At 41.5% G+C, this 18878-nt stretch overlaps 1 protein-coding gene across 1 annotated transcript in view; it reads left to right on the top strand.

Moving 5' to 3' along the window:
* The window catches only part of brinp1 (bone morphogenetic protein/retinoic acid inducible neural-specific 1), a 127527-nt gene that overhangs the window by 81458 nt on the left and 27191 nt on the right, over positions 1–18878 (top strand). The window contains exon 5 of the mRNA XM_086300878.1: positions 6812–6917. Within this exon, the coding sequence (XP_086157004.1) occupies positions 6812–6917 (106 nt within the window). The remainder of the gene's footprint in view (positions 1–6811; positions 6918–18878) is intronic.

Genomic DNA, 18878 nt, shown 5'->3' with positions numbered 1-18878 from the left:
GACTTGTTAGCTTTGACAGTGGACAAACTGTTAGCTGTGTCATTAGCCGTTTACCCAAGAAGATCATCAGCTAAACATACAGACATGTACCCCATACACCTGCCCTGGGACTGTGCTGGTCATCCCACATCCCACAGTTACGCTGTGCTATAAACTAAATTGCTTTCCTCCCTTTGCCCCCATTTCTCACAGGATTTACTATGAGGGTCAAGGTTCTTTTTCACCAAATCTTGGACAAAAAGCAGTAGTGGAATGACCTTTTAGACAATAACATGCTTACAGCAATGGAAATTTGCTAACATGACCTGCAACACTTGGATGACAAAAGACTGTCTTGCTGCTATGTGAGTGCAGCTCTTGACCGTGCAGCCAGTAAGTGGGAGATTTACATCTTCTGAAATATACCCTGGCATACAGGCGGTTGCATGGGATACCTGCTCACAGACAGGAAATAGGATACAGGTGATAACTCAGAAAAACATCCTATTAATTTGTAATAACCATTTCCTCTAAAGGGACAGCGAATCCAGTTCATGCCAGCCAAACCCCCAATGCATAAGTTGTTCACTACTAACCATTTCCCTCTATGTAAGGGTCGACACTGTTCTTTCTGGCAGTCATCTGATCATGCGCTGCACAGAGTTCATTCAGTTGTTCTTTTTCACACACGCATCATCTCCAACATCCAACCCTTGAAGCAATTCCCATAGATCTATTTGCAGATTTAATTTAGCCGCTTTTCAAGTTGAAACTCTAGCCAGTCCAGCTGTGTTTGTGATTGAAACTCATGCCATCTGTGCCCCAACAATAAACCCTCTTTCAAAGTCTTTCGCTCTTGCATCTTCAGACAAGACCAGAATCCCTTTGGGCAGCTAAGCATTTCATCCATGACACAGCATCTATCCAAATGTTAACTGTTTAACTGTATCATACATTGAGCATGTATGGTTATTTAGGTTTATCGTTTAGTTTGTGATCCACTGGGATGTTTCAGTGCAAAGAGTTGTCTTCATAAAAAATGTAATGGCTATACGTAAGATTTAAGCTCATTCTTTAGATATTATATGGCATCTAAAATACTTTTGGTTAATGTAATTGTAATGCCCTGTGATCATTAATGAGACTTTATGATGAGTGTAAGTCAGCAATATAGTTTGAAAGTAAAGTCCAATTCTAATGAATTACTTTAAAAATGCTATTATATAAACATTTCTAGGCACTATGTAAGGGTTATTAGCAATTATATGATAAATATAATTGCTGCATATGTAGAATAATGCTACCTAAAAGCAGTGCAATGCTAAACTTATACATATGTTATTTCAACCAGTTACACTATTAAAACTTTGCTAAAAGCTGCCATTAATGGGTATAAACATTTTTTCAATCATATATCAATTCATTACTATCATTATTTTTAAGGTACTTATATGTATTTATATGACCTTCTTACAAAACGTTAGTGAGGTTTTTCCCCACTGTGCATAAAATCATACCTTGCTGATAGAAAAAAGATGACATATGGTTGTTTGTCTTTGTGTGGCTGAACTTCATTGCTGCAAGCTAGGACTCCAGTGGGGAGGGAGGGTCATTTAGGAATGAAAATAAGATACCCAATGGAGTGTTTTAATAGAAAGAAAATGTCAATTTTACGAATGAGTGTGTTCCCGTGGAAATGTGTGATTATGCAGCAAGACGTATGATGAGGAACTGGCTGTGTGAATGTGTGCTTGCATGCTATCTTGACTGTATGTGAGTCTGCATGTGACTGAGCGGCTGACTGTGTCGCGTACTCTATAGTCATTCGTGCATGAAGTGTGCAAGTGTGCATTCCTACAGGGTGTGCTTACTGCATCCCTCACAAGGTCACCTATCCATACAGTTACTCTGGGCAGATTTACACCAGCAATCAATATGCACATTTCCTGATGATGCTGCAGTGCTGTGGGTGGTGGTAGTGTACCAGCAAGAGTCATATGATCCTTTTTCTCATCTCTCAGTCTAGTCTTGTGAGCCTTGTGTAGGGCAAGAGAAATTTAACATGTATACAATATGACCCAGATTTCTGTCGTCTGCAGAAGCCAAGTTCGGAGCAGTTTACATCTAATTTGCATTTGCCACAAGCAAGCATGACAGATTTTATATTCAGTGTTGCTTGAGTTACAACACTCGAGGGTGCCAAGTTTATAATTAGAAATGCCCTAAAGTTGATCTTTTTTTTTTCCGTATCACTTAAAACTAAAGAGTTACATTAATAATGTCTTTTACACTTGACACATTTAGATATTTAAATATTCATACAGAGAATTTTATAAATGTTCAAGGGAAATGTGCTACTACAGAAAAAAAAACGTGGTTGCTCCGTGCCTCCAGTGTGACTTAGAGGAACACTCTAGCCACACGAAAAATGATATGAAGTAGGCAGAAAAGTGTCCTGAGAGAGTTTTCACTACCAGGGTGAAGAATTACAGAGGAGCACGTCTCTTCTTTTCTATGTAGCCATAAATAGCAAGTCATTAAGAAAATGGCATGTGATGGGCAGATTAGGATGGTGCAGCAGAAGAGACGTGTAATGAAGACAGTTGAACCTTACAGTAATCTTCCCTGTCCCACTCACCCATCTTATTGCCTCATACATTGTTTTCCTTATCTCACATAGCTTCAAACCACCTTTTATTTCTCCTTGTTCTTTCTTGCAACGGAGACTAGAATAATGTGTGGTTTGGTTTCAGAGAAACATCCTTTTCAGTATAGCAGTATAGAAGTAAGATCATACTACTCCCATGACAACTTCAAGGAATTGTAGAAATAATGACAGCTTCCTATGCTGTGTAATTTTAATGAACCTGACAAAAAGTGATTTTATTGCACGCTGAAGCAGTCGATACACACTGAATCATATGTAGAGATAGGGAGATGTTTTAGGTGACAAATGACAAAGTTATCTAATACAAGGCATAAGGGGACGGTATTATGATACATCTGGAGAGATGTATTAATAAAAAGATAGGTATACACTGGCCTAAACTCATGGATGCATTTACCTTTTGATACATGTGTGCACAAACTATGAGCAAAGCTCACATAATAGCAGTTTTACAGCTACCTTTTCCGTGTTTTATCCCTAATAATTCACAGTGCTTTAGAGTCTATTTTGTATAATAATTTTATATGAGATTCTTTTTTTCCATTGCACAGTTTTCACGAAATGACCTTTACCTATGATTTTAACTGCCAAATGTTCCTCTTTGTATTAAAGAAATTCCAGTTGGCGCTTAATGAAAGGCAGGTACATTAGAAAGGTCAGCTATAGATGTGAAGTGAATGGGCCTGTGTGCTGGAAAGGCAGATACCCAATTAAAGCAAGTTAACTAGGCCAATTCAAATCAAATAAAGTGAGAAAGATGACGGACTATAAATACATAGCTTGAGATGTAAACGTGCAAATCAAAATTTTCAGATGTGCTTGAGGTCAAAATGTTTCATGGGGTAGCTACTTAGCCACTGATCATTACATATGCAACCGGTTCCCAAGAAACAAGCAACATGATTGAGTCTGAATGCACAGACACACTGTATGCAAACACACACGTTACCCACAAGTACCCACACATACTACATGCACCTGATGTACTGCAGCTGCATGGTATGTATATCATGAAGCTATATTTTGCATTTTGAAATACAGAGAACTTTGCACAGGAAAAACGTAGGTTTTTTTTTTTTTTTTTTTTTAATATATGGGGCTCGGGGAATAATATATGTGCATTAAGTCACCAACAGAACCTGCAACTTTAGATCTCCTGTGCATTATCTCTTATTTACTTGGTTAGATGATTTTCTTGGTGACAGATGACAATTAGATGGTTGTTCCAGAACTATGGTTTCTGTCTGTGGACTGTTATACAGTCCGGGCCCAGTGGGATTCCACTGTTGTGTTCTGCTTAATAATCCAAATCCTCTAAGTCCCCCTTGGCCCACTTCAGTCCTTTGATTGCTCCTTGTATTTTTATTACGTTACACTCCATTTTCATAATCTGGTGCATAGCATTCTTATGGTGTGTGGTGGAGAAAATGAAAAGACAGAGCCTAACAAGTAATGCACTACGCTCTCCTAAGGTCATCCAGATTACAAGGGTCAGTCTCTAATCCTTAAAGCCGGGTGTGCTCTTAATTTGGAACCATAATTCTTGGAGCAAATAACTCCATAGAAAAATGGCTGTGAAGAAAAATGGCAAGAAGCAAGTGTTCATATATATGCACACAATTTGTGTGAGAGTAAAGATCTAAATATGCCTTAGCTTGCCCATGAAATCACCTATTTTGTCACATGGGAGATGTCCCGAAGTGACAGGGGACAGATATTCACCTTTGTTCAGTCACCCTGGGTCGTGCAATACAACCTTTTGAAGGAGGTCATTCATTTCACAATAAGAACAACAAAAAGGGAGGAAAAGAGCTGGGTCAGCAAAAATGTGAATGGCACAGTGTGACTGCGTCGTTCTGTTATCAGTTCAGATGCACACATTAGTCAAGTGCACCTCAGCACCTCAAAACTTCAAAACCTTTGCCATTCAATTCTTTATTTCTTTTAACCAAACTAATGAATTGTGGCTAAAAACTGCAAGGAGGTGATCATTATTACCTCATTAATAGTTTTTAAAAGTCATACATGCTAACCTTTGTTGAAAGGAAATTTCTTTGAATGTGATTCAAATTAAACTGGAATAAGCCCTTATATTATGAAGACAGTAAAATGTGAATTTCTAATCTGGAAAGCAGGAGTTCAGTTACTTACAGTGCTGTAAACAGCAGGTACTGTATGCGTTTTAATTTAAAATAGTAAAGCTTCAGTGGATCAACCACTTTTTCCCATTTGTATCTTAAAGGAAAAGACCAGTAAAACATTTGGTGGTAGCAATACCAGAATGCTAGCGTGACATTTTTAAATAGTATTTCCAATCTCTGTATGTTTCTTTCACACTCCATTCATTTAATTTCAGTCATTAAAATGTTGTATATTTTTAACAAATAATATGCAACAATGGCATACCGTAATCTACAGATAAAGAATGTCAGCGTTATCGTCAAATATGAAGAACAAACAAAACAAAAACAAAAAAGCTATTGCATCTCTAGCATGTGCCCTAATATAGCAAGATTTATTCAAGAGCATATTGATTGAATATGAAGATTATATAGTTCTACTCCAGTCTGTCCCTGTCTGTCTTCTGATTTTGCCGCCTGATGCCAGGGGTAGATTTACATCTGTCTAATTTCGTGCTTGTCAGCCCACCATCTGGTATGGTATCAAAATTAAAGACAGGAAAAAATGATATCACACTGTCAATCACACACACACACACACACACACAAATGTGCAATATAAGTTACTGAAGCTGTCTGTGGTGAAAATTCATCTCACAACAGATATGAATGTGATGGTTCTGCGTCTTGACCCAGTGTTTTGAATCTTGTTTAATCATTATTGTGTGAGTGTCTTATGTTTCCTCGTTTAGTTTTCTTGCACTTATGATTGCACTTTTCTCTGTGGTTTTGGTTTAGTTCCCTTTAGTGTTTCCCTTCCCCTGTGTTTTGTCCTCAGTGTGTCCTGTAGATGTCAGTCTTGTTGTCATGCCATGTCATCTCGTAGCCTTTGTCTCTGTGTTCTGTCTTCAACGTTCCCTCAGCCTCCCCAGCCTGTCTAAAGCCCTCTGTGGATACAAAAGCTCACCTTGTTTTTCACACATTTTAATGAGTTCAGTTTTAAATCATTTTTGTTTGCAATATATAATCTTGTAAGGGCACAAAACTTTTTAAATTGGCATAATCTCAAACCAAATCTAAAAATGAAGCATTGATACAATATGTAAAATATTCTAAGAAGTTGCATTTCAATCCAAACCGTGATATATTCTCAATCCAAATATTTTTCACTGTTCAAAGGCAGGTTTGTCTGCGCCTCCTCTACCCCACATAGCTCCTAACAAATATTATTGCACTATTTAAAACTGGAAACAGTCTTTTATGTCAGGAATTTCAGGGATCTTTTTGCTTAAATGGGTAGTTTCAGAAGCCCTTCCATCATATCAGATGTTGGAATGTGTAAAAATGACTAATTTGAGGACTTGCAACATGTGGATCATTGTTTGCAAATTTTGTTGCTTTGTTTAAATTTCTTTATATTTATTGATTCATTTGTTATGCCTCTGAGATAAAAAGATTCTTTCAAAATCCTTGACACAGGTTTGACTAAGCCAGGCTAGATTTCTGATTTCAATACTTTCTGTTATGCTTACATTGTTTTATTTTTGTTCCGTTCTCTATTTTTTTGTCATAGATAAAGATGTTTATTGTTTTGTTGTTTGGAACAGAACAATCCCATAGTTCAAAAATATTCCTCCTGCAAAACAGCTTAATTTCTCCCCCCCCCCAAAAGAGAACATCAGCCTTGTGGAAAAATAACCGAGTCAGTTAGTTCTCAATACATTATTTGCCTGTTGGTGTAATAACAATAGTGTGAATGCTGTACAGTCTGTACATATGAGAGTCTAAGTAGCTCAAACATAATAATACACCTAAACATTGTTAAAGGGTGGTTTGTTGTGTGATGGCTTCTTTTAAATGAGGAATACTTCATCGAGCAGAGTACAGTGAAAGCACAATAGATGAAACAAAGATATGTAGTCGTGTAATAGTGTAGTAATACTTGAACACAACGGGCACGCAGACGTTTGTATGCCCGCACGCACACAAGTACAGAAAGTGAATCTGATATGTGTTTTTCATTTGAGTCCTAATTCTCTTGCAGGTGACAGAGACACGGACGGGCCCGCTGGGATGCAGTAGCTATGACAATCTGGACTCAGTTAGCTCAATCCTTCTGCAGAGCCCTGAGAGCAAGCTTCATCTACAAGGTAAACACTGCCCACATTCATCCCCAGAATGCTGGCTGTCACAAAGAAGGAGGGTCAAACTCTCGCTTGACCTCTAAAATGAAATGACATCTATACACTTAGATGAAATAGTCTGAGGTGGACTAAAGAAATGGCTTGTGGTTTCTGAAGAATTGAAAGTCAATGCATTTTTTAATTGGCACTGGGATGGGGATAGAATTGCTCCCCATTCCCATCTGGGGATTTCAGCACAATGTTCTGGTTATAGATGTGCGCTTGTGTTCTAATGTGATTGTGTCTTAAGTCTTTCTAAGCTTTGATCAAAGACAGGTCTCCAAAACAGTTGTTTGAACAGTGCAAACTAATCAGTCATGAGAGTACAAAGTAGCACTTTCTGTGTAGCTGCAATGTGTAAAGGGACAAATGAAACAAGGTGTTTAGACAGTGTTTTTATGTTTGACAGTGCTAGAGCCATATAATGGTTTATAGGAACAAGCTCGCTATTTATACAGGAGTTTCTTTCATTAGGATTTGTCAGTATTTGAAAATGAATCTACTTTGCTCATGGATCATACGTTGGTCAGTGCACACAGCAAATTTACCTATGAATGGTGATGTTCTTTTAAATTAAAATAGGTCTGTCTTTCTAACAGAAGTAACAATTAGCTTAAGAGAGGAATTAAGATAAGATAAGATAAGATAAGATAGAACTTTATTAATCCCTCGGGTGGGTTCCTCTGGGAAATTCGACTTCCAAAAAAAGCACAGCAACGACCAAAGTTACAGTTACAGAACTGTTATATATATATACACACACACACACACACACACACACACACACACACACACACACACATATAAATACAGAGACAAATATAAATAAAATATACAAAGGGGATAAATAGAATAAATAGGAATAAAAAATAAAAATACAAGTGAATTGCACATTTCAAGTATTGAGTCTATTGCACTGTTGACTATTTACAAAAAGTATTGCACAAGGTATTGTACAGTGAGGTGCAGAGGCACTACAGCTTAGTTGTTCCCCCCTCCTTTGTCCTCCTGTTTCCCCTCCCTCTCCCCTCCAGAGAGGAGTTAAACAGTCTGATGGCGTGTGGGACAAAGGAGTTTTTAAGTCTGTTAGTTCTTGTCTTGGGGAGAAGCAACCTGTCACTGAACAGACTCTTCTGGTTGTTTATGGCCGTGTGCAGAGGATGCCTGGCATTGTCCATAATGTCCATCAGTTTCTTTAATGTCCTTTTCTCTGCCACTGTCACCAGAGTGTCCAGCTTCATGCCGACCACAGAGCCAGCCCTCCTGATCAGTTTCTCCAGCCTGGATGAGTCCCTCTTTGCTGTGCTGCTCCCCCAGCACACCACAGCATAGAAAAGTACTCCAGCAACCACTGACTGGTAAAACATCCTCAGGAGCTTCCTACAGATGTTAAAAGACCTCAGCCTCCTGAGGAAGTACAGTCGGCTTTGGGCTTTTTTATACAGGTGCTCTGTGTTGCATGACCAGTCCAGTTTATTGTCCATCCACAGCCCGAGGTACTTGTACTTGTTGACCACCTCCACCTCCTCCCCCTCTATCTGAACTGGCAGTGGACCTGCTCTAGACCTCCCGAAGTCCACAACCAGTTCCTTAGTCTTTGAGGTGTTGAGTTGCAGTGTCAGTCACCCAGGGGAAAACGAATGATGAAAGACTCTGTAACTGTGGTCAAGTGTTTGAGAAGTGTGATTGCTTCTTTGATTTATTTCAGTTTATGCAGGTTATTAGAACTAGTTTGAAAATCACATAGGCCTATTTTTAATCCACACATCTCCATCTCCCTCTCAGAAGGGATCATTATTCCTTCTCCAAAGTCAGAAAACTAAGTGGTTTGTCAAAGAAACACTTTTAAGTCCTTGGCTGCCACTTACTCAAAGCACTCTATAGGTTTTGGGAAAAGCTTTATTGTCATGCACCAAATGTATTAGCCTTGTGCTTTGAAGAGTGCTTTGTCACAGAATTGATAGATGACAGGCCCGGAAAAGATTCTTTCTTTTGGTTTGATAATAACTCCACTAGAAAGCGAATGCTTTTATGATTGGTTACAGGCTTAGCAATTTTTATTAAACTAAATTATATTGGTGTGTGTGTGTGCGTATGTGTGTGTAGTGTGTATGCTTATGTGTACCAGAGAGCGGTGGTGGAGGCGGGGGTGTTAAGAGTTTGTCTGAAAATGTGTTCTTTGGAGAGCAATCATTGTTTCTGCTTTTAATTAGAGGACAGCTGATGGTGTAACTTCTTCAATAACTGTGGTGCTCTTCAAAGTGATGGCACTTCACTCAGCCCATGAAGAGGGATGTGGCCAGTAGAGAGCTTTTAAGGTCTATGCTGATCAAATATGTTAATAATGAGACCCAACCATTTAATACAACTTATAGTTGTCAAGAAAATGGTTCAGTTTAGATGACTTTATTTTTTTTAGTTTAGTTGTAGTTTATTTATTTTTTTGTCTCTTATTAAACAATATATTTTTCTCAGATTAGAGTAGCCATCTATTTTTGTAAAGAACATTTGTTTGCAGTCTAAGAGTCGGTATGGCTTCACTTTACATGCCTACATGCCGTTTTCCGTCATTAACAACATAAACACAAACATCGAGGTAGTCTTTATCTTGATCTGTGAGGCACTGCTGCAAAAAAGTTGGACTCTTTGCCATCCTAATTCAGAAAAAGTTTGGACTTGGAGGAAAATACAAATAAATGCAGAATGCAATGATTTGCATTTAAAGATTGTGGAACAATTTCAGAATAATGTTCTCCGGTGTAAAATTGCAAAGGCTTTCATCATCTATAGTCCATAATATAAAAAGATGCTGAGAATATGTAGAAATTCAGCAAGAGTTTTGCCTTTCTGAGAGATGAAGTGGAAAATTAGTGTTGGGTGTCTGTGGTCTGCAGTCTCTCAAGCAGCATGACATTTAAAACATGTATGATTCTGTCATGGAAATCACTGCATGGGCTTAGAAAACACTATCAGGAATCACTCTCTCTGAGCAGAGTTCGCTGTGCCATCCATAAATGCAGGTTAAAGCTCTCTCATGCAAAGAAGATGCCGTATGTCCAGTAACACCATTGTCTTCTACAATACAGGGTGGGCCATTTATATGGATACACCATAATAAAATGGGAATGGTTGGTGATATTAAAGTCCTGTTTGTGGTACATTAGTATATGTGAGGGGGCAAACTCCTGAAGATGGGTGGTGACCATCTTGGATACAACTTTAGTTTTTTCAATTGGAAAAGGGCCATGTGACACATCAAACTTACCGGTAATGTCACAAGAAAAACAATGGTGTGCTTGGTTTCAATGTAACTTTATTCTTTCATGGGTTATTTACAAGTTTCTGACCATAAATAAAAATAAAATGTGTTCAATGTGCTGCCCATTGCATTGGATTGTCAATGCAACCCTCTTCTCCCACTCTTCACACACTGATAGCAACACCGCAGGAGAAATGCCAGCACAGGCATCCAGTATCCGTAGTTTCAGGTGCTGCACATCTCGTATCTTCACACCATAGACAATTGCCTTCAGATGACCCCAAAGATAAAAGTCTAAGGGGGTCAGATCGGGAGACCTTGGGGGCCATTCAACTGGCCCATGACGACCAATCCACGTTCCAGGAAACTGTTCATCTAGAAATGCTCGGACCTGGCACCCATAATGTGGTGGTGCACCATCTTGCTGGAAAAACTCAGGGAACGTGCCAGCTTCAGTGCATAAAGACGGAAACACATCATCATTTAGCAATTTCAAATATCCAGTGGCCTTGAGGTTTCCATTGATGAAGAATGGACCCACTATCGTTGTACCCCATATACCACACCAAACCATCACTTTTGTTGTTCCAACAGTCTTGGAGGATCCATCCAATGTGGGTTAGTGTCAGACCAATAGCGGTGGTTTTGTTTGTTAACTTCACCATTCACATAAAAGTTTGCCTCATCACTGAACAAAATCTTCTGAGTGAACTGGGGGTCCTGTTCCAATTTTTGTTTTGCCCATTCTACAAATTCTGTGCACCGATCTGGGTCATCCTCGTTGAGATGCTGCAGTAGCTGGAGTTTGTAAGGGTGCCATTTGTGAGTAGCTAATATCCGCCGAAGGGATGTTCGACTAATGCCACTCTCCAGTGATATGTGGCGAGTGCTACACTGTGGGCTCTGGCTGAATGAAGCTAGGACAGCCACTGATGTTTCTTCATTAGTGACAGTTTTCTTGTGTCCACATTTTGGCAAATCCAACACTGAACCAGTTTCACGAAACTTAGCAAGCAGTTTGCTAACTGTAGCATGGGAGATGGGTGGTCTCGTAGGGTGTCTTGAAATCTGCTGCAATGACCCGGTTACTGCGTTCACCAGATATCAACACAATTTCGATCCGCTCCTCACGTGTTAACCTCTTCGACATGTCAATGGCTGTGAACAAAGAGAAACTTGTAAATAACTCATGAAAGAATAAAGTTACGCTGAAACCAAGCACACCATTGTTTTTCTTGTGACATTAGGCAAGGCAAGGCAAATTTATTTGTATAGCACAATTCAACAACAAGGTGATTCAAAGTGCTTCACAGAGACATTAGAAACAAAAACAAATAAAAAGCATGATTTAAAATTGATTAAAACAAGCAAACAAACTAACTAACTAAACACACACATTTCACACCTGTTCGCGCGATCTGAACCCTTATCGTAAGGGGAGCTACCAGTCCTTCTGTGGACGAGCTACTTTCTATTTTAAATTCCCTGAATTTAAAATACTCTCTAGACCCAGTCTAGACCCAGTTGGGGAGCTACCCAGAGCTCTAATCCCACACCTGTTCGCGCGATCTGAACCCTTATCGTAAGGGGAGCTACCAGTCCTTCTGTGGACGAGCTACTTTCTATTTTAAATTCCCTGAATTTAAAATACTCTCTAGACCCAGTCTAGACCCAGCTGGGGAGCTACCCAGAGCTCTAAACCCACTTAACAAACAAACAAACAAACAAAAACAGTATATAAAATCAAAACAGATAAAATCAGAACAGTAGATAAAATCAGTAGTTAATGTAAGTTTTGAAATTTAAGCTTAACAAACAAACAAAACAGTATATAAAATCAAAACAGATAAAATCAGAAATAGATAAGATCAGTAGTTAGTGTACGTTTTGAAATTTAAGCTTAAAAGTGTGGATTTGGTGCTTTATTCAAATGCAGCTGAGAATAGGTGAGTCTTCAACCTGGATTTAAATAAACTGAGTGTTTCAGCTGATCTGAGGCTTTCTGGGAGTTTGTTCCAGATATAAGGAGCATAAAAGCTGAATGCAGCTTCTCCGTGTCTGGTTCTGACTCTGGGAACTGATAAAAGACCGGATCCAGATGACCTGAGGGATCTGGAAGGTTCATACTGGGTCAGGAGGTCACTGATGTATTTTGGTCCTAAACCATTCAGAGCTTTATAGGCCAGCATCAGAACTTTAAAGTCTATCCTCTGACGGACAGGCAGCCAGTGTAAAGACCTCAGAGCTGGACTGATGTGGTCCACTTTTTTGGTCTTAGTGAGGACTCGAGCAGCAGAGTTCTGAATGAGCTGTAGTTGTCTGACTGATTTTTTAGGTAGACCTGTAAAGATGCTGTTACAGTAATCAAGCCTACTAAAAATGAATGCATGGACTAGTTTTTCCAGGTCCTGTTGAGACATTAGATCTTTTATCCTTGATATATTCTTGAGGTGATAGTAAGCTGACTTTGTTATTGTCTTAATGTGTTTTTCTAAGTTTAGGTCTGCATCCATCACTACACCCAAATTTCTCGCCATTACCAATAAGTTTGATGTGTCACATGGTCCTCTTCCTATTGAAAAAACTAAAGTTGTATCCAAGATGGCTGACTTCTAAATGGCCACCATGGTCACCACCCATCTTGAGGAGTTTGCCCCCTCACATATACTAATGTGCCACAAACAAGACTTTAATAACACCAACCATTCCCATTTTATTATGGTGTTTTCAAATATAATGGCCCACCCAAAGGGTGCTGAAAGGCGTATGCAGGTTGTGAAGTAGCACTTCCTTCCGTCCAGACAATGTCTTATATAGGGAAGGTCTTGCATAGTTCAGCATGCTAAATGCATGGTGCAGCTGTTACACCACTGTGGCTTTGTCCAGGTGCTGGACTGATCTGCCCGCAGTCTTCTGATGTCATTGCACAGTGGCCTTTGCTTGATGTATGCACAGTGACTGTATGTTTAATAACTTGTTGTACACGCAGGGGTAGCACAGTTAATGTGGGGAAAATTATGGATTTATAAAGTAATTTTACAGTGGAAATAAAGTGTAGGGATTAAAACAATCAATCCATAATTGTAATACAACTCATGCATGATTCTAAATAAAAATAATATTATTTTTTCAATTATAAAAGAAGTCAATAAGCAAAAAATGTATAGCTAGAAATAGACAATACCAGGAGTGTTGCTCTGTAGCTGATTAATAGTTGAGCAAATAAATGGCTGAACATATTTTTGTGACTAATATATGGCTGCTAGGGTATACTACTTATTGTTCAGCTATTTAGGTTATTTCACATTGCTGCTAGTACGAGGATTGTATTATGTCATTTAAATGTTTGTCACATGATGGTCAGATTAAAAACAAAACAAAAACCACGCCAGTGTGTTGCTTTAAAACTCAAACAGTTTAGGTTATATTAATATAAAGGGAAGTCTTTATGGACATCTCTCTTTGGTGGAGGGTTCATCAAAAAAAAGAAGAAAGGTCTTGGTGTAAATTACCAAAATCATTATCATGACCAAAAGAGTATTTGTGAAGGAGAGTAGGCACTTAGAACTGGCTTTGGTCTCAACTGCAGGTGGGAAGTGATGAATTATATCTAGTTTCAAGTACCACACGGTGGGGAGAACACTGGTTTTCAAGAGACGAGCTGAGTGAGTAGCCGTGATTTAGCCTGTCTCGGACCAACTCTTAATAAATGAAGGGGTAATGAATGTGTAAATGATCCTGGATTCTCCTAATCCCACCACCCACATCAAGCAAACAACATATTCAGCAGAAAAAAAACGACAATGCATATAAAATCCAGGAGCCCCATGGGTTCAGTGGGATAATTGCTTTCATTGTTCTGCTGTTCCTTCAGCTAAACCGATACCGATGACATTTAGATAAGTGGAAGTGACATACATAATCAGAACACACGAAATATAAATTGTCATCTCAGCAGCATGTTTTTCTTGTTTCTCCACTGTGAGGGAGGACTGTAAGTGTCATGGTGGCTCCAAAAGCATTTTTTTCCTCTTTAGACAAACACAGTTCAATTCTCTGCAAGATTTACTGTGTCCCTAGACTGGCCTTTACATTGAGTGGCCCAAAAAATAACAGCTTTGACAGCATTGTCCTCTTTTTACAATACACCATAAATGAACTTCTCAGACTGTCCCTTGAGGAAGATGACATTGGCTGGGTCCAGTGCTACTCTAATAAGCACTAGCAGCTCTCAGCACATCTAATGAACGCCCACCATGTGTCTCATTTACAAATGCCTATTGACCTTTTACCAGACAATTAGCTAAAATGCTAACTTTTGGCATTTAAACTGTGGGGAGGAGTCACAACTGGCCAATGTGGAAGATCACAGATCACTGCCTGCTATCTAATATGAAAATACACATCACCATGCAACATCTACGTACTTGATTCATTTATCAGCGGGAAGTGTGAGCACCTCTATAAAAGCAGACATTTTGACAGTTTGCTGGCCTGAACCATTCAGGTGTGTGTTAACACAATATTCATCCCAGGAGTGAACATCCCAGCAAATTCACCCCAAGGTCAGACCCTGCAATCCTCAGAGAAATTGCAAAAAACCTAAGAGCTGCTTCTCAGACTCTACAGGCCTCAGTTAGCATGTTAAATTTAAAAGTTCATAACAGTACAGTTAGAAAAAGACTGAAAGAGCATAGTTGTTAGTTTGAGATGCCAGGAGAAAATCTCTTCTCTCTAAAAATAAAAAAAGAGAGAGACTCAGCCTGAATCTTTTTGCATCCTGATGAAGTCTGGATGGTAAGAAAGATAACATACGCAAAGTGGTTCATTTCCATTATTCAAGTTTTTATGATTTTTCCATGTAGCTTCTCCTGTTTACATATATTTTCTGTACTATCTGCACTAGAAGTGCATGGGGAAAGTGCTTTTGAAGGAGCTGGCTACAGAAAGCAATTCTGAACGACACTTTTAGATGGTACACCTCCAGAATTCCTGTTTGCGTTCTGTTTAATATGTAAGTGATGAAACTGTAGTCATTTGTGATGATCCAAAATAAGACTTTTCACGTACATTTTGTTCTCAGTTTTGTGGTTTTTTGTGTTATTATTCTATTTGTGTTCATTTGTCTTAACTCACCTTTTTCTCAGTTTCTCCACTCTGTGTTTTTTACCATTGTTTTTCATGCTATTTTTTAATTTAACTCTTCAGCAATCCAAATCATATTCCATATTGTGTACACTGGGCATTTATGTGTGAAGCTTATGCCACGTCTTCTTCATTTTATGTGAATGAATAGACGGAAATGAAAAAAGGGTAATCTAGACCAGCCATTTTAATTGCTTATGAATTAAATAAAAGGATCATATTAATATGCAGGGTCACATGAGTTACAACACAGATGCATTAATAGAAAACCCACTCTATTTCATTCTTCTATTTAAACTTTTAATCATGACTTTTTTCTGGTTTTACTATTGTATTTTTTAAATCCAGACCTCTGTACTTTATCAGGTTACAGGCATACATGCCATATGCACAAATAACCAATCACAAACCTGTGATCTGTTTTTTTTTTTCCAGTTTTTTTTTAGTAATTTTATTCGGTAGGATTAGGTCCAGAACCTGTCACAGGCTGGGTCTTCGACCCAGCACTTTGAGTTTTCTTTGTATTGTTCTTATTTTTTGAGATGTTGTTAGTTTTGTGTTATTTCCTATTTGCCTTTAGTTTAGGCAGTTATTGTTCCTGGGTTTTCTATGTTTGAGTTCTTGCATTATTCATCACGTATTTGGTATGTTAAGTTTGTATTGTCATGTCTAGTTTTAGTGTTTCCTGTTTTATTCTGACAGTGTCATGTGTTCTTTGGTCATTGTATTTAGTTTCACTCCTCCTGGTCCTGTCATTAGATTCATGTCAGTCAGCTGTTTCCTCATGTGTCTCCACTTCCCCTGATCACCTCATGTGTGTATTTAAGCCTTCTGTTTTCTGCATGTCATGGTCGGGTCGTCTGTTTATCTTACCAGAGTTACAGTTACAGTCATAGTCGTCGCCTGTTTTTCCACCATAGTCATAGTTACAGTCTTTGTCATAGTATGTCATAGTCTTTGTTTCTTAGTGGGTTTTTTTGTCAGTTTGCTTTAGGTTCCTGGTTTTAGCCCTGCAATCATCCAAATAAAGGATCGCTTTCTGTTTAAACTTACAACTCCTCGTCTTCATCTGCCTTTGGGTCCTGTTTCCATTCACATCGGCGCACCCCGCCGTGACAGAACGACCCGACCAGTATGGACCCAGCGGATGTCTGCGAGGATTTTTTTGAGTTCAGCACTCGTGTGACCATCCTCCAGGGACAGTGGAGAATCTATTCAGTATGCAGACAGGAGAGTGAGAAGGAGTCAGTTAAAGTTCAGCTACGACAGATCTTGTCTGCTTACCCTGTTTACACGGCGGAATTGTCGGAGGATGTGCAGGATTTCGTTCGCACAGTTTTGCCACCGCAGCAGCATCAAAACCACGAACAGGAATCACTGCCGCTGCCTTGCGAGCCTGAGACGGTTCGTGTCGGTTCGCTGAGACTCGCCGCAGCGGCACCACCTCTCAGCTCATCAGTTTCCACACCATCGTCACAGTCTTGCCACACTCTTGCCACGGTCCAGTGCGAGGAAGCGCTGGACGCCATAGATTTGGACTACGACGAACGTCAGGCAATATTCAGCGCTCTATTGGAGGAGGAGCTCCGGTGGAAGCCATGGCTCATTCCAGAGCATGAGCACCCTTTCCGGGGAACTCGACTGGCTCTCGGGGGTCCCCGGAGTTACCAGGGACTTCCACCCGTTGCTCCGCCGTCTCCCACTCTCAAGAAAAAGCGGCGTGCGCGCCACCGACGCTCCGCACCACAAACGCAAGGGAGTGACTATGTTTTGGCTCCTCATGTTTTTTCTCCGGAGGTTAGAGAAGCTGACACTGCTTTTCCGGTTCATGAGCCCGGCTGTAAAGAGACTGTTTGCACAGGTAATGCTAGCCATCAGGCTCAGCTAAGCTGTTGTGGGACTGCATACCAGGCCGTTTTGGAGCCGGGGACGGAGGTGCAGCTTGTGCAGCCTTTTTCAGTGTCAGCCGGAGGGCCCGGGGAGCCCGTCCAGCCTCATGCTTCGTCTGCTGGAGGTTCGGGAGAACCCAGCCAGCTTCATGTCTCGTCTGCTGGAGGTTCGGGAGAACCCAGCCAGCTTCATGTTTCGTCTGCTGGAGGTTCGGGAGAACCCAGCCAGCTTCATGTTTCGTCTGCTGGAGGTTCGGGAGAACCCAGCCAGCTTCATGTCTCGTCTGCTGGAGGGCCCGAGGAGCCCGTTCAGCCACACGCCACGTCAGCTGGAGGGCCCGAGGAGCCCGTTCAGCCACCTTCTGCTTCACCACCTGTGGCTGCAGCGCCACCTCCTGCGGCTCCCGTGCCGCCACCTGCAGGACCACCACCTGCTGCACAACTGCTTGCTGCTTCTACGCCTCAGCCTGAGGACGACGCCTCGCCTGGTTCTGCCACACCTCAGTCTGAGAACACATATAAACTCATTTCACCCAATATAGACTGTGTGTTGCGGCAACTTACACAGCCTCATGCCACGTCAGCTGGAGGGCCCGAGGGGCCCGTCCAGCAGCCTTCCTCGTCGGCTGGTGGTTCCGGAGAACCACACCAGCCTCATGCCTCGTCAGCTGGAGGGTCCGAGGGGCCCGTTCAGCCTCCCGTCTCCGCTGGAGGGTCCGAGGGGCCCGTTCAGCCGCCTGCCGCAGCTCCATCATCATCCTCGCCTGCCGCAGCTCCATCTTCAGCCTCGCCTGCCGCGGCCTCTGAGTCTTCAGCCTCGCCTGCCGCGGCCTCTGAGTCTTCAGCCTCGCCTGGCCCGGCCTCTGAGTCTTCAGCCTCGCCTGGCCCGGCCTCTGAGTCTTCAGCCTCGCCTGGCCCGGCCTCTGAGTCTTCAGCCTCGCCTGGCCCGGCCTCTGAGTCTTCAGCCTCGCCTGGCCCGGCCTCTGAGTCTTCAGCCTCGCCTGGCCCGGCCTCAGCCTGTGCTTTGCCTGCTGCAGCTCCAGCCTGTGCTTCGCCCGGTCCGGCTTCCGTGTCTTCATCTTCGCCTGGTCCGGCTTCGGCCTCTGTTTCTGTGTCGGCCTCGCTTGGTCCCGCGGCTGTTTTGCCGCCGCCCAAGCCACGTTTTGCCCCTCGGAATCGCCGGCCGTTTTCCGGGCCGTCAGCTGGACTTCGTTGCCATCGGGGTCGGCCCCCTGAACTGATGAACTGTGACCTGCTGTGCTCTCGACCTCCGGGTCGGCCTCCTGAGCTCATGGATTTTGGACTGCTGGACCGTTGGCCTCCTGGTCGGCCTCCTGAACGTTTGAACTTCCTTTTGTTTTGCTGTCGACCTCCGGGGCGGCCACCTGACTCGCTTCGCCATTCGCTCCTGTTCTGCCGGGTTCATGGTCGCCCTCCTGAAGCTGGGTCTCGGACTTTTGTGCCCTTGTTGTTTTTGGCCTGTGTGCTTCTGATGCTTTGTTTTTTGTGGTTTTGTTTCTGGCCCTCCTTTCCTGGTCCCCCTCCGCCCGCCCTGGGTGGGTTGTTGTGGTTTTGTGTTTGTTTTCTGGGTGTTTTCGGGCGTCTGGAATCCGCCCTTACGGGGGGGGCTCTGTC

The sequence above is a fragment of the Aulonocara sp. 'chitande type north' Nkhata Bay genome, linkage group LG7 (assembly GCF_057382095.1).
Source record: "Aulonocara sp. 'chitande type north' Nkhata Bay isolate Kocher_YH1m ecotype deep benthic linkage group LG7, A_spYH_male_GT1.1, whole genome shotgun sequence".
NCBI lineage: Eukaryota > Metazoa > Chordata > Actinopteri > Cichliformes > Cichlidae > Aulonocara > Aulonocara sp. 'chitande type north' Nkhata Bay.
The sequence above is the reverse complement of the archived record's forward strand: the minus strand, read 5'-3'. Positions and strand labels throughout refer to the sequence as shown.